Below are 26622 nucleotides of genomic sequence, written 5' to 3' on the forward strand. Positions count from 1 at the left end.
CTTAGATGTCTGCGAGGTGTCCAATTTCCTCTTTTTAGGTGATATATAGCAGTGACCTGACCGGTGATGGGGTCGATATGGAGTGTTTTTTGCTTAGGATCCGGTGGATCTGGATGAAACAGTTCTTTTGATCCACTTTCTTTTTTCAGCGCTGAGGACTTAGGCTCCGAGTGTGCTTTGGTTGGTCGTCTTTAGCTTTAGGAGGGGTTTTAGTCTCCTTTTGCTTAGGTGGAGTTTGACTCCGAAGGTTTGGAATGTTTATTCGAATCGGAATCCTTGAGATAAATTCTCGGTACCGTGGTGTGGATGGCTCGATTCCAAGCTGCCTGAAGTCTTTGTGGACTTCGGAGCCAGGCCGGAGGCGGGGCTTCTGAAGTATTGTCACGGTGTCGACCCAGACCCAAAGGTGAAGGGGTTACTGGAGCCTTGTGTTTTTTCGGGGCAGGGGCATCGATCTCAGTGCTCCTGCTCCGTTGACCTGGAGTAATCGTGAGGTCTTCTGAGTCCAATTCATCGGCTTTGGAGACGCTGGCTTGTTCATCTCCTGTCTCTGGTTCTGGATCATCGGGGCCTGCATCGAATATGTTGTCCGGTGCAGAAACGGTTGATCTAGACATTTCGTGACTTCGAGCCTGGCGATCACGTATAGTTTTCTTGGACCTGAAAAAAGCACAGGCCTGGCAGTGTTGACTCTCGTGTTCTAGAGTGAGGCAAAGGTTGCAGACCTCGTGGAGATCTGTGTGTGGGAATTTAGCCCCACACTTGCATTTTTTGAATGGAGTCCTTTCCATATGCTGGTTAATGGCGTCAATCGGCTCACTGGCACGAGTTAACGACCGGACTCAAACATTTTTTTGTTTTTTGGATACGCGAAGGAGATCGCGATTGAAACAATACCGAACGGTGAGAGCTTGCGCGTTAAAGGGGAATCGAATAAGACACTAACCCAGAGAGCAGCAAATTACATCCGATATATATATCTCTCTATCTCGATCTCTCTATCTCTATCTAGGTGGCACAATAGACAAAGGCATCCACTGCATGGATATCTGTTTGACCACATGGTTTTTCCTGCTTTTGAAATCAATAAAACAAGTAGGATTGAGTTTGGTTACAATAAATATTTGTAATAGTCAGGTCAACAAACGTAGAGAAATTTACTTTTTAAGCGTAATGTTCTACATCAATAATTCACATGGAAGACAAAAATATTTTTTTTTATATATCCATCTCCTGAATGATGATCATTTTGCTTCAGGCCCCCCCCTTTGCCTTGGGTCTCAAAAATCCTACTACCATTTAACAGCCAAATGAATAAATGCAAATGCAAATAAGATTACACAAAGCAGTTATGTAGTATTCAGCAACTACTGAAATCTGTAAAATAGTTCCTTCTAAGACACTCTCGATATTGTTTCTATTTTCTCAAAGTGTTCAGAAGGATGTTGAGAATAACTAAGGTGTAGCTTTAGTTCAAGTTACAAAACAAGAAAGTCTCCAGGACAATGTACAAATGTCACATTGCTACAAAACATCAGTAGTATTTCTGCTCCATTTTCAATTATAGTTTTTAAGTTTTTGCATCAAGGTAAGACTAAGATGATTATTGAGAGTTTGATGGATAAAGGACATCCACCAACAATTGGTTTATACACGTGTAGAAACTATAAATAGGGCGGACAGCGCATCCACCAATTCTTGGCAGATGTCCTGCATCTGTCAAACTCTAAGTAACATCCCCAGTCTGTCAAATGAACAGGCTCTAGTCCTTTAATTAAAAGCAGTGCTGGAATCAGACATACCTTGATTTGTCGCTTCATGGTGATGCAGAATAACATTATGAAGTACATCACGAGAATGGGCCAGAAAACTGGAACGTTGAACGCCTCAAAAAAAGTGCACACCATTGCAACTACAATACCTTTGGTGGCAGAGTGCCTACAGAAAAAAAACAGCATAAATCCAATTTTTAAAAAACTGCCTTAATGGGAGTGTATAAATATTTATTACAGTATGGAAGACAGCTTTGCAACCAGCAGAAAAGGAGATTCTTACTAATGTTGTTGACAAAAATTGAGATCTTGTTCGAGTAGCTCTCAACTTAAAATGAAAATGCAAAAAAAGCGAGGAAAAAAAAAAAAAAAGGACATCCTTGCACTATATGGTGTCTGGAAAAAATGAAAAAGCATTTCCTACGTTCAGAAGTGGCCTGAAGTGCACCTGCACCCGTCCTGTTATGGCCAGAGTTCTGCAGACTTCAGCCATCTTCGTGCTTCATCATCCTTCATTACTCACTCATCATCCGTATTTTACTTTTTACATTCGGTGGCCAGGCCAATGCATAAGACTGGCCTATTATGGTGTAGTTTCCCTTGAGGACATCCAACCTAGTTTGCAGACATTTACAGACTGTGCCTGTCTGATTTCTACCTCCTATATTTGGTTCTGCTCTCACTTGAAGGCAGACAAATATTAAATACAATGATGATTGCGCCTTTCCCATGTCCAAGCACTGTGAGACAGAAACTTGGTTTGAGAGCTCTAAAAATGTTTAAATAAATAGAAATCTAAATCCAGTGACACCGCCTTTTTTTGCAATCTCACTTTTAGTGTTTGATCTGCTGAGCACCCATTAATCTTTTCACTCCGAGTCATTAATTGTTTTCAAATCAATACAGTTGCTTTGAAAACGCTTCACCTCTCTAAATCTGGAAGACTTAAGGCTCTAAAATCAGACCTTGCACAGTGGACACCTCCTAATGATACGGATGCCTATGCAATAAACGATAGAACTACATGTTCCATCTCCAAATGAGAATGTATGCCTACCTTATGGAGCTATTACAAGCCTCCTCTGCAGCTCTGCTTAAAAGACCAGACCCAACCATGGAGCTATACTTTCACATGGCCCCTTCTACTAGGAATGCCAAGAGACTTCTCCAAATCGGCTAGAATGTTAAACGACAAAACCCGGATGTAGGAAGAAACTGCTGATGTTTACTGGGACAGGGCCCAACACATCACTGTATGTCAACCTTACACCAAAGACACACACAGTTGTACTGCATCAAATCAACTAGCAGAAATCTCCTTTTCTACATCATTCCCTCAGAGGACAGTCATTATTAATACAGAGAAGCAGTTAAATAGGAACTTTTATGCTGCTGCATGACAAGAATATAAAAGTCACTTTTTAAAATATCTCATTACATTAGTAGCCCTTTACTCACTTAAAATAGAAAAGGTTAAATAAAAAAAATAAAAAAAAATCAGAATATCATTACCTTCACGTACATTACTAAGCACTAAAACATAGATTATTTACATCCAAAAAGGTTTATAAAGTACTACCTGTTTTCAGTGTGCACACTAATTTTATTTCCGAGTATACTTTTTATCTGTTGGTTGGATTAAGAAAAACATATTTAAACACTATTGCTCAGGTGAATATATGCGCCATTTCAAACTCGGTCAGCAGCCTGGAGAGTGATAGAAAGATTTCACAAGGTTTGTACATTCTTAGACACTGTAAATTTTGAAAACTGCTTGTGTCAGTGTACTACTATAACACAAGCTAAAGCCAGCTTTTTAAAAAAAAAAAATATTTTTATTAGGTTTTAACAGGTTAGATACATTGGAGCATAAAAATGTCCTGTATTTAAATGACATGCATAGATAGACTGAGATGGTGTAGGCAACTGATTTTACATTGGTGGTTATCTTCTTACTTATCTGCCACTAAACATCATTACAGTCCCGGTATTACATATATATCGAGGCCATCTACGTTGATCGTATGTATCCTGTAGTGTGCCTGTAGGCCTGTATCCTGGCTTAGGAGCTACGTCTACCCATGGTGCTCGTGGGAGTCGTAATATTCTACCCGCGTGTTTAGGTTACACTCCCTGTCCACCAATGACTATATCAAAGCTGCTGACTTGTATCATTAACTTGGAACCTGGTTGTTAAACTGGGGCATTGATTTGGTGCAGCGGGGAAAGGGGGTGAGCAGGTCGGTTATGCAGGTGTATGTGGTGTCATGGTGGCTGGCGACTAGAGGTGCGGGGGGCCATGAATACTTCCCTTGAGTTGTCCTGGAGTTCTGCTCGGGGGCGAGCACTGCTATAGTGCGTCTCCAGTATGTGCGCGTTCCGACTCGTGTCTGTCATCGGGTCCTGTTGGCGTTACGGGTGCTGTATGGGGTGCCTCAGCTGGTTCTGCTCGTGTGGTTTGCTGGGTAAACTGAAAGCTTAAGCCAGCTTTCTAATGAACTTTTCAGCAGCAACGCACAACTTCAATAGCTACTGCCAGTAAGTCCTGTTCATAGTCTACACCAATAGAGAGGGCACAAACAATAAAGGGTGCGCTCACCAAAATTTAAACTCCGGCAGCCTCCGAATAAAAGGACGAAATTCTTCATTTTGTTTTGTGGGTAAAGAAGGCCCTTCATCTGAAAAACAAAAATATAATTTTAAATTCTAGAATAGTAATTTGGTGTTTTGTAAATTTAATACACCACAGGAATAACTGCTCTCAATTTTATCTAGAGTATTTATAACAGGTTGAAAGTAACCCAAACGTTTCAATATGCGTTGAACAAAAAATAACAAGAACCCTATTTCAAACTAACAAATTGAGGTCTGCAAGGAATTATGCAATTCTGGTTGTGGAATTGTGCCACAGTTAATGGAAAGTACATACATCAACTATCATATTCTAGCCACCCCTGTCAGTATGCCATACGTCAAGTTGCTACAAATATGGACATCTGTAGCATAATGCGATTATTAAATATGAAATGTGCCATTCGTTGGTACGGCGCATAACGTTTTAAAATTTCTACCGTAAGGAGATTTGCAGACCTGACTACATTCTAGAAAAAGTAGCACATATGGTAGGACAGTAAAATATAGGTTTTCAGAACTCCCGCCCCTTTGGGTTAGAATAGATAGAGCACCCATGTTCTGACTGTTACAAAGGCAGAATTTCCCACAGAAATGGATGAAAGCATTATGAGGAACAGCAAGGTATAGGCGAAAAGGATAATTAACCTGATGCACCTTTTTGTTCAAATTTGAGTCGGCTTTAGGAGAAGATTACAGAGGAAATTGTCAGAATAATTTTAGTTCTCATTATGGATAATGTTTTTGTATGTTCTGGCAGAACCACTGATTAACAAGTTACTTACCTTCGGTAATGCTTTATTTGGTAGAAACTATCTAGCTACAGATTCCTTACCGAAGAATATTCCCCAGGCGTCAGACTGGATCCAAACATTTTTGAGTAGTCCGCTTGCACGTCAGTAGGTGGTGGTGGTGTTCAGCTCCATATGGAGTCGCCGGTATTGCCATTGCCGGAAGAGGTGTATAGGTGCCACCCTGGCGCGCTGCCATTAGTTTGTGCTATTTTTCCCAGCCAGAAACATTTACCTATACTGAGGCGGAATGAACAGCGTGCCAAAATGAGGTTCTGAAGGTTCTTTGACGTGACATATACAGTTTGCAGAACGTAGAGGATAGTTAAGGAATCTGCAGCTAGATAGTCTCACTCCAGCTAAGGCGTTACAGAAGTTAACCATTTTCGTGCAGGAACTCCTTGCTGCCAGTATATCACATCACACACTACTTTGGGAAGGTCAAACACTCAACTGTCGCCGCTCAGTCTCCACGCATGTAGATGGAGAGTGTGCAAGTTCAGGTGCAGGACCCTGCCCTGTGCGACAGGAGATCCTCCAGAAGGGTCAGCCTAATCGGGGGACAGATGCTCATGCTCAGGAGATCTGGATAGCAGACTGTACGTGCCCAACCCAGAGCCACCAAGATGACCTGGGCTCTGTCATTCCGAATGTTCTTGAGAACTCTGGGCAGTGGAGGTATCAACGGAAAGGCGTACAGGAATCCAAGACAAAATGCGTCTCCGAACGAGAGCTGCTTTGGAAACTCCAGCATGCAGAAGTGCCGACATTGTGTGTTCTTGGCAGTGGTGAAGAGATCTAACCAAGGTTCTTCTCAAACTACAAAAGTGACCTTGAACAATCTCCGGATACAGGATTTCATTTTAGATTTGCGAGGCATCGAAGGCTGCGTTCATCCGCTCTGGCATTCAGAGTGCTAGCCAGATACTGAAACGACAGCCCTTATGCTCCAGCCATGTCCAGAGATGCAGGACCTCTTGACACAACCTCACCCTGCTTTTTGCAATGCCACATGGTGAAGGTGTTGTCCATGAACACCTAAACCAGCCTAAACCAGCCTTCTCTTGATGTAAGGAAGAAAAGATTTTAATGCCAGGCAAATCACTCTCAGTTCCTACATGCTGATGTGGAGCCAAAGCTCCACAGTAGACCAGAGTCCTCTGATCTCCACCTCTTCCAGAAGGCTGCCCCAACCCAGAAGTGACCAATCTGTCACCACTGTGAGCAATGGGTGGGGAAAGTAGAGGATTCTGCTGGTGAACCAATGGTGTTCCATGAGTGACCACTGCAGATGTTTTGCAGTTCCCGCCAATATTTGGACTAGGTCAGAGAGATTCCCCCTAATGCTGTGCCCACTGGGACTTCAGATTCCACTGCAGAGTTCACATATGCCAACAGGCATGTTTTACCAGCAAGATGCAGGAGACCATGAAACCCAGCAGCCTCAGAGTTAGTCTCACCAAAATCCAGGATAGAGGAAGAAACTTTTGGAATCATACTTCAAATATCCTGGACTCACTGTTCCAGAGTGAAGGCCTAAAACTGCACTGTATCCAAAACCGCTATGATGAAAAGGAGTGACTGAGAGGGAGTCAGGTGTGACTTCGGCATGTTGATAGTGAACCCCAGTGATTGTAGGTGGTCTGCCGTAGTCTGGAGATGGGAGATGATTGCCTAGGGTGGTCCCACCTTCAACAGCCGACCATCGAGGTAGGGAAAGACTGGAACTCCTGACCTCCACAGATGTGCTGCAATCACTGCCATCACCTTGAACATCGAGGGGTGCTGGTAACGCCAATGTGGAGCACAGTGAAATAATAATGCTCTTTGCCTACCGTGAAGCATAGGTAATGCCTGTGGGCAGACAGGACGGGAATATGGAAGTCGGCGTCCTACAAGTTAATCGCTACCATCCCGTCTCAAGGGCAGACAGAACCTGAGCCAAAGTGACATCTTGAATTTCTCCTTTTTCAGGAAGTAGCGGAGAGGGCGCAAGTCTGGGATAGGAAAGTGGCCTCAATCCTTTTTCGTAACCAGAACGTAGCGGGAATAGCAAACACGACCTACTTGCGGAAAGGGTAGCACGTAGCCCACTGGACAATCTGATAGACCTATGTGTCCGTTGTAATCTCCGGACATTGAGTCAGGTGATGCCCAACTCTGCCCCACCAACCTGGTGCATGTGATGAGGTGAGGGTATATTAAAGCAGCTTTGGGGCTGGGGCTGCCGGTGCTAGAGGGGAAGGAAAGGGGGAGCGGGTTAGGAAGACCTCTTGCCTTGGTTCCCACTAGGTTTGTGGGAGCCGCAGCCATGAAAGGACTGAGGTGCCGCTGACCATGGTGGCTAGGGGGCGCGGGACGTAGCTGGTAGCCCCTACCGTAGCCACAGAAGGGCCAGAATGCTGCTGTTGCATGGCCATGGTAAGCCCCAATGACCTTCCGGTGGTCCAAAGTGTTCAAGTGCCAAATTCTTCTTGTTGCCAAACAGGTGAGTACTGTCGAAGGGCATATCCATAAGGGATGCCTGGACATCTCTCCAAAAGCAAGTTGTCCTCAGCCAGGCGTGACGTAGGAGCGCCACCATTGAAGCAATGCCACTGCCCAGCGAGTCTGTCCCATACAAACCGCAATGGATTAGGAACTCTGCTGCATTTCTACGGTCAGCAATAGCATATGAAAGTATTGCTCAGGCCTCCTCCAAGACCATAGGCAGCAACTGGGCAACTATATCCCATACAATATGGGAATAGCAACCCAATAAGCATGCAGTGTTCACAGACCGCAGTGCAAGGTTGATAGAAGAGAAAATTCCTTTAGCAAAGGTATCCAGCCTCTTGGGATTCCCTATCCAGTAGCGTGGTATGGAACGCATCGAGATAGATTTTTAGAGGTCGAGCCCTGGACCACCAGGTTCTCAGGAAAGGGATGCTAGATGAGGGAGGCTGGGTCCACAGAAGCGAGGCGATGGGAGATAGACCTGTACGCATTCCGGGTAGAAGCACCTCTATCAAGACATTGGTCATGATCTAAACCGGAGCAGCGGAAGGTCCAGAGCCTCAGCCACTCTCCCGAACACCATCGCAAAGCCACTAAGGGAGGAGAGAGGAGGCCAGTGTCTGGTGAGGTGTCCAGACCACTGGCAGCCAGGTCCTCATGCCAGATGTCGTCAGCCCTGGACTATGCTAGGTGGTCAGACTAGCCATGGGGATCCTCAGATTCCTTCCATTTGTGTTTCTCAGAGGGCCCTCCACGGAAAATGATCCATCTTCATTCAGGCCGACGTCGGTGCAGCTCTGTATAGAAGTGGGGGATCACGATGGGTTTGTCGCCATTAGAACGGTCACTAGGGGAGGTTGCATAGTCACGGCCAGGTTGATCTAGATCCACCAACAGAGGGTGGATCTTCAGACAGCGTCAAAGTCCCTTATGAACCCATGGAACCTGAAGGTGATCCAGAGAGGTCTGGCTACCCCAAAATGAGGCTCATGGCATCATAAAACTAAGTTGGGTGGGGTCGCTCTGGCTCCGGGAAACTCAGGGAAGCCCGGAGTGGACCCAGAGTCAACTGGGGGCTCCACAGAGACAACATGGGAGAGAGGGCCTCATCAGGTGAATGGGACCAGCGCAGAAAAGGTGATGAATGGGACGACAGAATTCAAAGAACGCTTTAACTTCTTGAACTTCTTCTTGTGGGACTTACCTGAAATAGACCGGGATTGTGACAATGACAGATTGTGGCGAACAACTTTGAAAGCGGTCCTGGGGCCTCCCTCGCGAACGGGACCAGGAGTGGTGCAGAGTTGCGTGGTGAGCAGCTGGAAGCTTCATGGCCCACTCGTGGGTGGTTTTAGGATTCAAATTCTTGCAATCTGGGAAGGACTTGGAGTCGTGGTCTTGCTTCAGGCACCATAAATACACCACGTCTTTCACAGACATTTGCCTGTAGGCGGCCACCACAAGGCTTGAAACTAGTTGTTTCTTCCGAGACATACTCCAAAAACTCTGGATTAAAAAGGCACACTGGTCAAAGTCAACAGTCAAAACATTCAGTCAAAAACACAACTGAGGGGAACTCTTCTTGATCCAAGCTGAAGGTGTGGAAAAGAAGGTACGGAGGTCAGTCCACTGAGGTGGTACCTATTTAAACACCGCACACATAACCACTGGCACGAACGACGCCACACAGAGCTGAATGACACCAACTACCAACGCAGAAGGGGACTGCACACAAAAAATCCAGATCCAGTCTGACGTCTGGGGAATATTTTATAGTAAGGAATCTGCAGCTGGAAATCTCTATCAGATGTATGAATTGCTGCAGGGGTTTCCTGTGCCATACAGGCGTTTCCATTAAGGAAGAATGAATTGCTTTTTAATTTTGGCATGGTAAAATGCCAAAGATGTTTTTAGGTGGAGGAAATCAGAAATCTTACTTGTGAACAGGCTACTCCGAAGTTCATTACCACTGAAAGATACCAGATCGATATAGAACTCCGGGTTCACACCCTCACCTGTGTGAATATTAGTAATTCCATTTTGTCCTTAACATTTCCTTCTGAGAAAGCTAAGAGCGTAAGACAACACTGGGTCATAAGAAACGCAGCGACAAATATTACCGCATATCCACAACCATCCAAATGATTGGAAATCCTGATCTTAATTAGGGACTAGAAGAACGCAACTAATTATAAAATTGCTCTTCCCCTTTAAACTGACTTACAGAATGACGGGTTCTCAGCACAGTTACATGTCAGACAAACCGAGACTAAATAAGAGCACTAAAAAAAATGTGCATTTGGGGCACACAAGTCTATACAGATTTTCAAGGCAACAAATAGCCATCAAGTGCCATTAGTGAATCTCCAATCCCAAACCCACCCCATCAAACGTCTTGACAGCACTAACCCAGTGCATGACTTCTTTTCATAACAAGTGGGCCCTAGGTAGCCAACGTCAAATGATTTGGCTATTACAGCCCCCATCCCCAGTTATAGTTGCCCAAGCCAGGTAGACATTTTAAATGACATATTAAACATAAATTACTACAAAAGATATAAACTGTACCTGAATCTTCCATTAAAGATGGATCTACTTTTGGAGACAGGAAAGCTATGAAGAGATTAAGGTGATAGATTCCCAAGGCATACGTCACAATGTACCAACCCTGAAGCAAGACACAGTATAGGGAAATGTGTTAATAAAATAGTCACAATAAATGAGTTTAACAAAAAGGGGTGGCATCATGGTAGTCAAACTTTCACAAACACATCATGCCCGTTTTGTTCTTCTGCTTGATTAAGAGAGTGATACAATATTCTTATACAATCTCATTGTCACTTTGCCATAATATCATTCTTTAGGCTTCATCAGCAACCTATGATATGATGAACCATCAAGGTAGATATGGACATTTTGGAAGGATTATATAGTTGAATAATTAATTAAAACTCAGTAGGAAAGAAAAAAGGATACTTTGAAAGGGTTGGTATGTACTGATACAAGGAAGAAAGTAACATTATGCTATTCGTCAGTAATCTGTAGTCCAGGTGTCAAAGGAAACAACACAGTGGTCTGGTTGTTGTATGAGAAAAAAGGGTCGGGATGGTACTGGGTGACTTTAACGCCTCCTCCCATGGCGCACCCTTTAACTTCTGATCTCCATTATCTTACTATAACCCTTCTTCAAAACTATAATAGCAAATTTATTTGCTATTCAGATGACTTTAAAAAACACAAACAGGGCAGTCCAGAACATCACACACATTTCCCAATTTTTCGGTCCCACATTTTAACTTCACTGATTATGCTAAAAATGTAGTTTGCATTTTCAACACTTCAAACTTCTTCCAGCAAACAGTACATTCAGGTTTCCAAGATACAATTTTGGCAAACAATTTAAAAAGTTTTTGTTAAATGAACAGCAACTTTAAATAGTAAGCAGCGGTTCGCTACCTAGGAGTTAGACTATACCATACACCGCAGGATATATACACGAGGGGAACTACCGCAAACTGCTGGCTAGCATTCGATCCGGTCTGCTTTTGGAAAGACCTTCCACTGGCGGTCACGGGAAAGATGGCGGTCGCAAAAATGATCTTCGTTCCACGCCTGCTATATCTCTTCTCCAATCTCCCGGTAGTCCCCCCCACGATCCCTATTTCGTGAGCTCGACGCCCTGCTGGGGACCCTCATCTGGAGCTCTGGCTGCCGGCGTATTGCTCTGGCAAAACTGCAGCTGCCCCTTGACCAAGGTGGGCTAGTGGCCCCATCATTTGAGGCGTATTTCTTGGCAGCCCAGCTGCAGTGGGTGTCTTGCTGGACGGCGGGTCGGGCGCAGAGGGAACTGATCACTACGACAGGGCACATTCAAACCCCTACTATTCACCATATGTTGTTACCAGGGGCAGCGCCGCTGCCGACTAAGCCCCTCCAAGTGATGACTGCGCGTGCCTGTCTGGCACGTATTCATCGTATGAATCGGGCTGCGCCCCGGTCCTCCCCACTTCTGCCACTGATCGGGTTCCCCAAGGGCCAGGTACATTACACAGAGGAGATTGCTGCAAATATGGACAGATCACGCCGTGATGGAGGTGGGGGCGTTGTTTTTTGAGGGACAATTACAGACTTTTGAAGCGCTTGTCGAGACTTCGAACTTCCCAGGGGACAGTTCCTACTGTATAGACAACTCCTAACAGACTGCCGCAAGCAGTGTTGCGCGATGGACACGGAACCCCCCACGCATCCGGTAATCCATGCGATCCTGCAGATGGGGCCAGGGCGCCACTTAGTCACCTGGATCTATAAAGCCATACTGACTCTAAAACAACCCACACAACTGACTTTCGCAGACCACTACATGACAGGGAATGGACCAGGGCCCTTGAGCATACCAAGAAGCTATCTCGCAATTACCGCTTTAAGAATATACAATTGCACATCCTGCATAGGGCATACCTCACACCCGAAAAATTGCAGAAGTATTTCCCCGACAGCTCGTTTGCTTGCCCCAAGTGCCTGAAGCCCACTGCCTCTTTCATACACGTTCTGGGATTGTCCAACGCTTTACAGTTACTGGCACGCGATCCACACCGCCCTTCGCACAGTCACGGGGCGACAGGACCTATATACATGGGAGGCTAGCGCCCTGGGCATCCACAAGCGACACAAGCACATTAAAGTAGAGAGGCGGTTTACTTCCTTGGTGGTCCTCCTGGCCAAACGGTGCATTACCATGCACTGGAAGACACCGGAGGGGCCTCCCCTAGCGGCATGGGTGGGCGCAGTCAAAAAGTGGGGTAAGGCAGAGGAAGAGCTACTCCGAGCGGAGGAAGCCCAGGGACTTCGCAAACACCCGATTTCCCTGCCCTGGGCCATGCTACTGCATTCCTTCGCGCAGGAAATGATAACGGTGGCGGGACCACGAAGGATTGGTTCCCCCAGGGCCCCCATGGCCCATGAGTCCACCCAGGGAGATGTACAGGGGGTCCAGACGCCCGGCAGGTCGTAATTGCAGACCGCGACTGTTCCTTCATCACGCCCTCGCACAGGCAGTGATCAGCGCTCCCGCCTCCCTCTTCCCCCTCGCACCCGCGTAACCCCAACAACATACCTTGCAATGGTATAGCTCTCAGGCGCAAGATTAGTAGCGCTCATCCTCTGTGACACAGTGCACCCCCAGTTTATATATCCCCAGTTTGTTTATGGTTAACATGTGGCTGCAATCCCATAGCCCCTATGATAAAATACAAGGGGGAATAGACATACCCCACAGCCCCAGCAAGGCGCAGCGACCACCACGCAAGCTGGTTGGGTATACTTCGGCACAGGCCTCGGGGGCCTTCTGTCAGCTCATAGACTGAGTGGGGGCCTACATACCCTAGGATTACACGCTCAGAAGTCCACATAAGGCGCGATTGAGCGCTCTTGCTTGTATGTCTATATCAATCGCATTACCAGATGTGGTGTTGTATGTACCATTATATAAATGCCAATAAAAAAAAGATTTATAAAAAAAAAAAAAAAAAAAACTTTAAATTGTAAACTCTGTTTTCTAAAAACTGCTCGCTGAAAAGTATGTTGTTAAGTTTCAGTTTTATTTAACTTCATTAATATTAAATGTTGGGATTTTCTGTTCAAGTTCAGACAATGTGCATTTAGACTTTAGATATCGTGAAGGTTCCATTGAAGCTCCTATTTCAGCTCATACCTGCAACTGCACACTTGCTTAACAAAGGGATATAACATAATGTATCCTTCCTGCTCGTTATAGACCTTTCCAGTCACATGGTAGAAAAATGCCTTTCTAAGCTTCCTTCAGTCACCATCCAAGCTACTCCTTTTGCTCTGGGTTTCTGTAGCTATGCTGGCAATGAAGCTGTTCATCATACAACACTGACCGGAGATCAAACTACCCTACTGACCAGCTTCAGGGCTTCATACTTCATGGCAAGCATCATTTAAAATCTTTCATAGATGCAAAAAGATTTAACTTCTCTGCAACTAATGTTTGCAGCACTGATATATTTCATAGACCTTTGTGCTTGGAGTTGTATCCTGTAATTACGACTGAACATTATAGTGACCTTTCTATATCAGTGAGCGAGTTGGATAGGCTTCGAGTCAGCCCCAGTGACCAATTTTAGAATCCGCATCACATGTATGTTCAACCATATCTATATCTCATGAGGTGGAGGTGTAGTGGGGGAGAGGTTGCATGAGAATCCTTGAAATTTTAAAACACTTCTGCACCAAATATCTGTGGTACACCATGAGCAAAAGGGTCCTTTTTTATTCCAAATTGTACTTTACATAAAGAGTGTTTTTTATTATTTTTATAAAAATACACTTACAAAAAATTCCTAACCCAAATTATGCTTCAAAAAAGCCAATAAAGCAACCTCGATACGTTTTAGGATAAAACTATCCCTTCATGAGGAGGCAATGCTTCACATAAAAAAAGAGAGCAAAACCAAAAAGAAAACCAAAAAGAATTAAACTAATATAATTAACAATGAGCTTTCCAAAATCATTTTTTCAAAAAGAAGATTCATCATACTTATCCAAACCGCTAGGTCTATTTTGCGCTTTGGAGAAATTGTGCGTTCGCATAGACTCTTGTGCCATCATTACACTAACCTTATTTTCCGGTTGCAAACAGCCCATTTGAAAGTAAGACAGAATTGTTTTGTAATAGGTGTCAACCTGCAGTATTGATTCTCAATGTTCCTAACTAACTCACCAGGGATATACCTTAAAATACTGCTGGTAAAATTTAACCAAAATTAAGACCATCATGAAAGCAACAATCACAAACTGTCTGATTATAAACAATTTGAAAGATATGTGTAAACCTTAGAAATTAATATATAATATTTTGAAAGTCTTAAATGTGATCTTATCACAACTAATTTATGCTAAATCAAATATAACAGAGATAGTTCTGTTTTTCCTTCATTCAAGGAGGATGCTCACTCATTCCATAGTGTTTCGATCCCCCAACTTTCTCTTGGTAATACTTTGTTGAAGGTCTCTCCCCCGATTTTAGGGTCATACCACTTAACAAACATATATGCATAAAGAGGTCACAGAGATCAGAATCCAAAAAATGTCATGCTACATTTGATTTCTCACCTGCTTTCTGAATACATGGTTTATGTTAGGTTGCTGTGGATATTATCCTTCTGACATATACATCTTTCCACTTGGGAATTTAAAGGGAAGATAAATTACACATTTTGTCAGACAGATAGCATAATGATTAATGCGATGCTCCTTTCCAATCATAGTATGAAGCATCGCTGGTCCTTTGAAAACATGATTAGCTTTAGCAATTTACACACGTTGATTGTGTCCAACTGATGGTCTTTAAATGCAATTCTGGTAATAATAACATCAGCATGTTTCAATAAATTCTTGTAGTTGCCTTTGCACATGCACACATACACCATCAATTGTTTTTCAAAGCTTAGATGTTTCAATATATTATCTTGAGGTATCTGTTTCCAGTTTTTAAGAACCACTCGGTTTATTTTGTCACAGCGAATCCTGAATGGAATGATTAATTTCAATCAGTTTTCATTTCTTTTTCTCAGGTAAGTATTAGAGTGTATTTATTATTGAGTTTGCTTGAATCTTCCCTTCCTCTTTCTGCAAAGTTTCATCTGAGGAAACTCATTCTAAAAACATGTTCAATCACTTTTCTACTCTGTTTTTAAGACATCTCTTTATTTGCAATAAATGTACAGGGTTTGCTGAAGGTTGTATATTCTGCGAGTTCGAGTGGGGGAATTCTGGTCTGAAGTAATGAACAGTTCCAAACCCCCCCTACCCACCCCCCAAAGTAAAAATTGCAACCAGTTATTAATATGAGCATAATTGCAAAATGACATTAATTTAGCTAAATTTTACAGTTTTTCACTTTGCAATTTGGTCCTCTTCATAAGCAAAAACATCATCAATGAATAAAAAACAGGGAATCAACAAAATCTTTTGTTCCCATATCTAAACGCTGGAGCCCAGGTATTGGGAAAAAAAGAATTTCAAGAGCAACTGAACTTGACCATTTCTTCTCCTCGATAGTCTCCTACTTCAAGGGTGCTGCAGGATAGGGAAGACATTTGCTTTCTGAGAATGAGGCAGTGCATTCTTTTTTAACCCCAAGGGAACATGACAAAACATAATATAGTGGTGAGGAAGATGTGACGACCTAGCATGCTGCTTACTGAGACGGAGGCAGTGCATTTTCTTTTTAACCTCAAGGTCGCATGACAATGCATAAAATAGTGGTGAAGAAGGTGTGAAGACCTAGAATGTCTATTACTCTTGATCTACTTGAATGATATAGTCAAGTGGAAGGATAGGGACACCAAATGTTTTAATATGGTGTTATGTCAGTCTCTTTAAATGTCCTGTGTCCCACCATCTGTGAGAAACTGGATTATTCTTTGGAGTGGGTGCCAACCCACCTTTAGGAGCAATCAGAGCTCTTGCCCGGATGATCCCTCAAAGTTACTAATTGAACCTGAGCCAAAGTACTTAAACTCATCGTATGTCAGGCAGAGGCCAAGATCAGGGTCAGTACAGGTCCAGTTGGCACTAGGCAGCTTGGCACTTCCAGGAAAAGGCCTCTTGTAGATTGTTGTATCCCTGTGGCTTGAACAGGAGGACAGGCGTATGACCCTGGGAGTCCACATCTTTGCCCAAGGTACAACAGGGAGCAGGTCTCAGCCTTTAGAGCTACTTTCAGGTTACAGACAGCAGGTCCAGTTTCTTCTGATCCTCTGCAGGAACAGAAAGTGTTCTGAAGTGGGTGCCTGGAGATGGCACATTTGTGCCTAGCACTAGCTAGTGGGTGGTAGGACACCTGGGCAATGGAGTAAAAGTCCCCAAGGCCAACCTCACCCACTTTGGGCATCTTCGGCCACACTAAACAAAAGTAGAGTCCTTAAGCAACCAGACCGTGGATCCACAATTATTTTCTTGGCTTCATATTCTTTCCTGTATCAATTGTCCGCTAAGGGTTATATGTAAACCCAGCACACCTGTCAAGCAGGATTTGCCATTCAAGCAGTGTTAAAAAAAAATTGCCCAAGGCCCCACTCTGCATATTCTGCCGGAGGAGTCATCACAGGCCCATTCAGGTCATCCTATTGTTGGGTTTTGGGAAGCATTTCACACTTATTCACGGCTAACTACTGGATGGGAGAAGCTAGAGAGCCAATGCAAATTAGCCTTCATGAACTTCAGGCATGAAAAAAAGAAAAATTCTAGAAGTAATTTTCCCTTAATATTTATTACAAATCTAACCACCACTAAATTGTACTTTTGATAACTATTAAATTGGTGGTTTAATTATTTTTTTACAGCTGGTCCAATTCCTGAGATACCATATTAGGATTTTAATCTGTACTTCAGTTTTCTACATAGGAAAGCTAGGCCTGCCGCAGTGAAAAATAGGTTTGGGTGCTAGTCACAGTAAGAACATGTTAATATTACATTTAAACATGTTCTACTTTTAAATACCATGCACACTTTCTTGTGATCTACAAGTTATTCAAAAGGCTGGGCATAATAATATTTCAAAGGGAGGTTTTGACCTGTCAAAAGGGTTTATGTCGACAGGTTGAATCGCAGTTTTTATGCTGCTACAGTTAGGCTACTCCGGTGGGCTGAAGCCATATTTGCACTGCCACTTTCGTGGATGGCATCATAAGCACTGCAGTCCAATAGGGCTTTTTAACTTCCAGGACAAGAATATAATCCTAGTAACCTGTTTTTGGTCACAATCGAAACATTATAAACCTATGTATGTATGTGTGTATATATATATATATATATATATATATATATTGGGCTGGTGGGAGAAGCACGTGGCCTGGGCGGAGGGTAACGAGGTATGGGTTGACAAAATTGCCCTATGGGCACGCTACATTGATGATTTATTCATCGTGTGGAAGGGTACTCCTGATGAAGCTACAGAATATATAAACATCCTGAATACTAATTCTCTGAAACTGCATTTCACTAGCTTGATGAGCAAGACTGAGGTACCCTTCCTAGACCTCTCGGTTTACGTAGCAGATGGGCTGATTTACACGAAACTCTATCGCAAACCCACCGCAGGGAATTTAGTTTTACACTTTACTAGTCAACATCCACGGTCTCTCATCAACAGCATTCCTTATGGGGAGTTGTTGCGTCTTAAAAGGAATTGCACACTCCCCATAGATTACACTCAGGCAGCAAGCGAATCGCTCAGAAGGTTCAGACAAAGAGATTACACCGATACCCTCCTGAGCGAAACAGCCCTTAAGGTACAGTCTATTGAGAGACACTCCCTCCTTGGCATGGAACAACCCGAATTGAACAAAGTAAAAGACGATCCGGGCGGTCCCCGTCTCATTTTGGGTTACTCTACCAAGGCTGGAGTGATAAGAAAGCTAGTAGAGAAGAATTGGAGCATACTACAGACTGACAATATCATTGGTCAGGATACACCATGTAGGGTGATAGGGTGACCTATCGTAAAAGCAAGTCATTGAAAGACTTGTTGGTACATAGCCATTTTTCTGACAAGATCCCCAAGAACACTCCGGTAGGTTTTAACCCATGTGCTTCTTGCAAAGCCTGCAAAAACAGCAAAAAAGTGAAGGAATACAGTGTTCCAGGCAGAATAGGAACACGTAGCATCAACAAATTTTTGAACTGTAATACCAGTTTTGTTGTGTATTGCCTGGTTTGCCCGTGTGGTCTCCAATACATCGGGAGTACTATCCACCCTGCTAAGAAACGTGTTTTGGAGCACACACGGGCAATCACGAACCGTGACACAACTTACCCTGTTGCCAGGCACTTTGCAGACAACCACGAATCCCGTAGTGACAAGCTTAGCTACTTTTGCTTGGACCAGGTCCCCATGACTGAAAGAGGAGGAGACAGAGTAAGAGAGCTACGCCAGCTAGAGGCGAGTTTTATTATTGAATTACAAACTCGCACCCCTGGGGGCCTCAATATGGAGGAAGAATTATGGTCCTTTATTGGCTGAGCTTGTCCTTGCGCAATGTCCATTTTTCCCAAACCTCTGCATCACACCATTGTATCATTGAGAAAATTTTGGTAAATTGAGTGTTTGCCTTCTGCAACCTGTTTCTTTATCAATTGTGTTCAGTGAATATGCCCATTGAGGGCTTAATTTTGCGTTCTGAAAAATGATCGTTACATTTTTTGTACATATTGTATATAAGTGTGAGTGTATGCCCCTTTCACTTTTTCGTCCTTTTCTTTTTCAAAAATCAGAATCGAGTCTGTAATATCATTATTGACAGGACCGCTGGTTGATTAATTTAATTTTTCCCGCGAGCATTTGAGCTGTGGCTACGCCCATTGGAGGGCGCTATTGTATGATCCAGCAAAATGCTCTCGGTCGTTGATTTAGCGGTCGTGTCATTTTCTGGTCACCGGATAACCTTTTTTGAAATCTTGAAAAATGAATTGCCTATGTTGAATATTTTGAATTTTTTGTTTAGCTTATCATTAGCATGACATAATTCACACTTTGTGGTAAATTGGGATCTAATGATGTGTTATGAGCAATAATACATGAATTACATGTTGTCTTGGTCATTCAAGTATGGCCGCCATGGTTACAATGAAATGTGGTTGACCAGCTGTAAAGTCCTATATCGATGGCACTCGCTAGTCCAAATCGACCAATGATTGTTTCTGTTATTTAAATGTAAACTTTGAACTTGACAAACTAACACTGACGAAGGGCAGGGTCCCGGTACGCGTGTGTTTGTTAGTCTTCACAGAGAAGAACGAATAAAAGCAATTTCTTTGAATTGAGCACGAGTGCGCCGCACGTTCTTTCTAGAAACGTGGTGTTTGGCAGTAATAGATTGCGCTATCGCCCGCGCAAGTGGCGCACCCGCACTGCTGAGAGCAACGGAGTGGGGCTGTGTTGTTTTTCGCATATATATATATATATATATATATATATATATATATATATATATATATATATATATATATCTCATTACTATGATGAACGTAGATAAACAAGAGGTTTGATTTTATAATTATAAATGTGATTATTGTTGTAGAGATTGTTTTATATCGAATCCTCCTTCCGAAGCACCAGCCGGAACTCCCAAAAGACACGGACACTCAAATGCTGGTTCAGATTTTCATGCTCGATTTATTTTAAACAAAGTATAGATTTTCAGCGAAAGGGGACATCAGTGGGGCGACTAGTGCCCCTTTGTGTACAAATAATCTTTTGAGAAGAAAAAAAAAGAAAAAAAAAAATGGTATAACGAGTTGGTCCCTTTCTTTGAATACAAAAGAATTATGTTTGTTTCACTTAGATGTCTATATTGAATGGGCAAATTCTTGTGGTGCCACCATCAAACGCAAGACAAGTATGTCACCGAAAGTAGTGCCCTCTCTAGATATAGGGCTCAGGTGGGAATCTCATATATTGAAAGTGGATTCAGATGCCAAACATTCTTATAAGAACATCTTGCTTCAGTGAAGGACATCTTGCTTCAATGAACACAGATCAACGATTCAAAGTAATGTAATATACCCCTGGTGTCCCATTTTATAGAGAAGTGACGTGGCCCAGATGACATTAGATGGTGGCTGCAAACAAAATCTAAACAAAAAAGAGTTGGAGATATGGATGGAAACCATATTCTCAAAGAACTATTTTGGATCGTCACATCAGGGAGTGAAGGTAATGGCTCAGTGAAAAACGTGGTTTTCTACAATATTTTTGGGAAAGTAAGCCTACAGAGAAGACTATGAATAATTTCTGACTAACCCACAGGATGCATACATACACTGACAATATATAACAATGACTAAGGAACATCAGATTCTGGTTCCATTTGTTTTGCATGAATAGTATAGTTTAAAATAACCGCACAGGTCGATTAATAGGAAATGTAAACTGATAGCTAAAGTTTGAATCATTGAAGGACTGATTCAGGATGACTCCACACTTTAAAAAATTGGTGCAATGTTGAGAAGGACTTTTTAAGATGACGACCATGTACTGCAACACTTCTTTGGTAACCAAGCTAATGCTATGAATATAATGTAAATGTGGTCTGCCTTCATAACTTGGCATATATAAATACAAGATCGATTACATTGATTAATGCACATGTAATACTGTTTTTATCTGACCTTCTTGAATACTCAAGTTTCAGATAATGCCTTAAAAGTAGAATAAAACAAATTTAGCTGTGAATAGAGTCACAATCAAATGGAAAAGGTGGCAAGTCTTTGAGGATATATTATCAAGGGAAGTAGTTGCATTTTGCTAGCCATAGAAATCTGCTGACACCACACAATACATAACACCTTTTTTACATGTGTTAAAGCAAAAATGTTAAATACCTAAATGCTTATATAACAGATGAGAATTTATGGAGAGGTTTGCAATAATGAATCATATTTTATTCACAGGAATTATTGTACTAGGCTTATTCAGATAAAATATTGTTCTATCTATGACACCAATAGGTCAATGAAAAAAGTGACTCATGGGAAAACAAAATAGTTTAGAGGTAACAGTTATAAAATACTAAATCAAAATATGAATGCAAAGATTTGGAGAGCAACAGAGTATGCAAATGTATGGAATTAATAATTAACGGTCATTGATAATAGAGCTGAAAAAAATAAAATTTCTGAGTCAAAGTGGCACTCAATCATTTGATGGTGGGGACTATGGTTTAGAGGTGGTTAAATAGATGTACTATTGAAACCATCTTATTGAATGCTTTTAACTTCTAAATAGTGGTTTGTTTAGCATTTTTATAGCTGCAATCTTAATAAAAGAGAGGTGCGAGTATTATGGGTATACTCTCCCTATTAGACTGTGGAACATTTGCTTGGAATTATACTTAATAAATCCCCCTTAGCAAACAATTTGATTTGCTTTGGATACACTGGAATTCTAGTTCGAAGTAGCCCGAAACCGACAAACAAAATGTATGTACTTTTTTAACGGATTTATTTCACAAAGGGCTGTGGAATTCAGCAAATAGCTGATGATAAAGAGGTGTCAATGTTATATACTGAACTGAGAAAGGGAAAATGAAATGTGATATATTAGACTATTGGTATACAACAGTCAATTTGTAATTATACATTCTGTGACTAGCACACACCCCCATGTTCCAAAATTCAAAACTAATTATGCCACATCTGAGAAAGGCAAACTAGAAGACATGATTATAGCCGAAATGTTATATAGATGAAAAATGATGTCTGTACCAATTAACATTGTGAAAGACGTACAGATATACAGATGGTTCACAAATATAAACAGACAGAATGTCTGAATATCTTGTAAAGGACTGAGGAATGCGGAGAGACTGCTATATTAAGCAGTGTTTAAGAATAACTATAAGAACATTGAATAATAATGAACATAAAAAATGTACATGGGATTTGGTAAACTAAAAATCTCTGAAATAATTCGGATATTTGAAATGTATATGAATAAAATCAAAGGCATAATGTGAGGGTTCATGTTGAAATTTCTCCATATTGGACGCAGGGATGTTGGCAATAGATCATTAGATTCTGCGATGGCTGACTGTTCTCAAATCAAGAGGTGTAGAATAATTTGTGTGATTTCTGGAATGCTCTCTGAAGTGGCCCAAAATTCAGAGCGGCAGGGGCTAACCAACATTTTACAAATATAAAGGGATCACGGCTGGCATGCAGCTGCTTCTTATCTCAAAACATCTCTTATGCCACCCTGAAGACTGAGTGACCCAAATATGAATACAAATGTGCTACACTGCTCTTTTGATTACACAATAGACCCCTAATTCTTGCAACAAAAAGACCGCTTGAGTTAACTGCAGCACATTACACAGGTTGATAAAAAAAATGATTCTGAGCTGCACCAGCATCCTATTGCAGACCTCTGGAAAGATGCCTTATTTGTTTGGAAACACCAGAGCCACTCGAATAGTACGGATGACAATAGTGACTCCCCCACTAACTGAATAATTGGGAATAATGGCGACAGACTGGGGCCGGCCTTGTTGAAACTATAGTGTGAGTGTGTCCCCTTCATGCATGCCTCTTCAATCCCCCCCCCCAGGCGACATGTTAAGGAATAACGCGACTGTACTGGGCGAGTTCATAAGTCAAGGTCGCATTGACCTACACAACCGTACATAGATTGCCACCCGCTAAACACCTCTCGAAACCTTCTTGATACCCCCAACCTACACTATATGGTTTTAAGGTTTATACACTGTTAACTTTCAAAAATGCTATAATGTATCACAATTGATTATTTTATGGCAGTACAGCACTTCCCACCTTTAAAGTTATACGCCAAGTGTCGATAAGACCTGATAAATGCAAGTTACGTATTCTGTAATGCCATGTAGGTTTATATAATGCCAACAAAATTATTTTCAAAAACAATATAATGGATTCGGAGATACTATACAGGACACTATATTTGCCAACTATGCTGTCTTTTTCGAGGTCCCCATTAAAGGACTCCAAGACAGAACTGTAGGGTCAAAGAAAACAGGGTTTGAGTACGCCTGGAATCAAATAAATGGCCCAGTTCTTGAAGCTAGTTTGCTCTTACAGAAACCCAAAATGCTCTTTGGAACTGACACTGATATAGATAGAGAAGTAACTCTCTATCATACATGGATCAAACAAGCGATTCAAAACCTAGGCCTGGAAACTCGGACGTGGACTAATATTAAACAGATCTCAGCCCCCTGGTATAATCCCGATCTAAAAAATCTAAAGAGAATATGCCGAGCCAAAGAACGACTCTGGAGAAAGGAATACTCAGAAACAGATAAAACATATTATAGAGAAGCACTGACAACATACAAGGAGGCCGTATTCGAGGCTAAATCCAAATATTTTGCTGAGAAAATTATGGCTGCTAAAAATATCTCCGGTGAGCTGTTTAAGACAGTTACTAAATTGGCCACATTTGGAAATGCAAAGGTAGTAAAGACAACAAAGCAATTTTGCGACAAACTTGCTAATTTCTTTCACGAAAAAGTGACCAAAGTCTATGATGAATTCTCTATAGGTGGAGAGGATGTCAGGCAAGCCATGTTCATGATGGAGGAATCTGACAATAAAGTTTCTTTAAGAAACTTTTCCTCCTTTACACAGGATAGAGTTGAGAAAGCTATTCTTGAGATTAAATCAGGCTCTTCTCTGGATCCATGTCCCGTAAAGATTCTTCACATGGTCCCAAACATAGTAGCACAAATTATAACACCTCTTTTGAATAATATTCTCATATCTGGGTATTTTCCAGTAGAGTGGAAAAACTCTCTGATTAGGCCCATTATCAAAAAACCCACCCTTGATCCTCTTGAAGTGGCCAACTATCGTCCCATTGCCAGCCTACAATTTCCTTCAAAAGTATTTGAAAAAGTGCTAAATGAGGAACTTCGGTCCTTTGTAGAAGACAATAATAAACTAGATATAGCTCAACACGGTTTCAGGCCACACCACAGCACTGAGTCTGCATTAATTGCTGCGACTGAAAGCTTACGACTACACCTAGATCAAGGTGGAAAGGCTATATTGGTAATGCTTGATTAATCCGCCGCGTTTGATACGGTGGATCACCATATTCTCCTTCAGCGTCTGGCGGAGATAGGGATAAAGGACAAAGCAGCAGATGTTCTTCATTCCTATCTGAAAAATAGAAAGCAAGCTGTGGTATTGGATGAGCACATATCCTCTCACTTTGTAATGCCATGTGGAGTACCTCAGGGATCGGCACTTTCACCTACCCTGTTCAACATATACGTTTCTCCTCTGGCTAAACTAATTCGCTCACATGGCTTTAAGGCCGTTTGCTATGCTGATGACACACAGATTATTATCTCTTTAGCCACAAATCCAGAGACTGTGGCTGAGCGTTTTAAGTTCTGTATGAGCCAGATCATTTGCTGGATGCAAAATAACTGCCTGAAATTGAATACCGGGAAGACGGAGGTAGTTACGTTTGGAGGAGACATGTCTCTTTGGAATTCAAATTGGTGGCCGGAAGCAGCAGGACTCTGCCCCCAGCCAGTAAAGAAGGTAAAAAACCTTGGAATTCTCATTGACGACCAACTCTCCCTTATTGACCAGGTAATTAGTATAACCTCCTCCTGCTTTTACACAATTAAAATCCTTAGAAAAGTCCCTCCGTTTATTCCCATGCCATTGAGGAAAATGGTTGTAACAGCACTGATCCTGTCAAAAATTGACTATTGTAACTCACTCTACATTGGAGCCAAGAAAAATGTAATCCAAAAGCTCCAGACCCTGCAGAATGTTGCTGCCAGACTGTTACTGGATCTACCTAAATTCAGCCCTATTAGTCAAATTACGCGTGAACAGCTACATTGGCTGCCCATAACCGCGAGGATTCAGTTTAAATCAATGTGCATGATACATAAGAGTCTGCACAGGCTAGGACCGTCACAGATAGGTCAATACTGTAAACGGTATACCCCTTTGAGACGTTTACGCTCTGAGGCAGCCCACCTGCTTGTGGTGCCAAAAGTAAAGACTCTGAAGTAGGGGGGCAGAAGTTTTCGGCACCTGGCTCCTAAAGTTTGGAATACGATGCCGCTGCATCTTAGGATGCAAAACGATTTACTACAATTTAGAAAGGGACTAAAAACATGGCTTTTCACAGGTATCCCTACAAAATCGTAAGTTTATCTGATCCAGATGTAATGGCAGTAAGCGCTAAGACGCCACAGCAAACATGCGCTATATAAAAACCAATTTTCATTTCATTTCATTTCTTTCACCCTATACTGCACTTGTTCCATTTTTGAAGTAATAGATTTTAATTTGAGGAGAAAGGCTGCAGCTACTTGAGCTGAATCTGAATAAAGAGAGAACTTGGCCTATGTTAGCAAGGCATCACTCTTTTGGACCTGCACTGACCTGTCCTTACTGGAAAAGCACAAGTCCAAATAGACATTGTTTTTAAAAAAATCGGGCTAACTTTATTCAATTCAAGAAACATGGTCTGTAGGGAGAAGATTTCTTCTCAGCAGTCGGGACTTAAAATTTTCCACACTGATCTTAAATGTCTTGATGGAGCAAGTAGTAAGACAGAAACCCTAACATATGCCAATGGCGAGCAAGCTCAGTGCATGCTATTGGTACAGTTTCACCCATATATATTATCAAGCATTTGCAATGCAATAGGTCTTGCATTTATGAGAGTTTTGAGTTATTGGCATTATAAATGACAATGCCTTTTATTTTTGTGTTGTTTTTTTAAACAGATAACTAAGAGTCATTGTCATTTACAATGCCAATAGCTTAAACTCTCACAAATGTGAGACCTATTGCATTGCTAATGCATGCTATACATTTTTTAAAAAGCATTAGGAGAGAGTGTGTCCTGCCTGCAACAGCAGGCAGGACAAAGCCATTTGAGAAAATATTGCTCAAAGGCGTAATAAAAGCCTATGGAGCAACAACACATAACAGGGGGTGTCGCAATGGGAAGTTACAAAATGAGACAAGGAGGTACTAAGGAGGCACTACTAATCCTTTTAGCCAATGAACAGCCACAGTTTACAGTGGACAATGACACAAGCCAAGGCAAAATGTGGGCGGAGCTTTAAGTCCCTACCTCAATACAGCATGCCTCGCAGAGCATGCCCTGCCCAGGCTAGACCTAAAAATGAAATAGGAACACTTTTTAATTTGGAAGCATCCAACGTTTTTAAAGAAAGGGATGCCACCATATCAACAAATACAGACTAATATTAAACTATTAGGGTGCTAATGTGCTCCTTTGGCGCACTTCTTTACAGACTACAAATGGGGCTGTAATTTCGCATTCAGTACCAAATTTTATGTAAGCTGTACTGTTAGCATATAAAGCAAAAGTT

General features: G+C 42.1%; 1 protein-coding gene across 2 annotated transcripts in view; it reads right to left on the minus strand.

Annotated features, from left to right (window-relative positions):
* Window positions 1-26622, minus strand: part of RER1 (retention in endoplasmic reticulum sorting receptor 1) — an 80186-nt gene that overhangs the window by 24150 nt on the left and 29414 nt on the right. For both annotated transcript variants that reach the window (XM_085609301.1, XM_085609306.1), the window contains exons 4-6: window positions 10259-10358; window positions 4372-4450; window positions 1803-1938 (exon numbers count right to left, since the gene is read on the minus strand). In XM_085609301.1, coding sequence (XP_085465427.1) covers window positions 1803-1938; window positions 4372-4450; window positions 10259-10358 — 315 coding nt within the window. The remainder of the gene's footprint in view (window positions 1-1802; window positions 1939-4371; window positions 4451-10258; window positions 10359-26622) is intronic.

This window comes from Triturus cristatus, chromosome 1_2 (genome assembly GCF_964204655.1).
Source record: "Triturus cristatus chromosome 1_2, aTriCri1.1, whole genome shotgun sequence".
In the NCBI taxonomy this organism is placed as follows: Eukaryota; Metazoa; Chordata; class Amphibia; order Caudata; family Salamandridae; genus Triturus; species Triturus cristatus.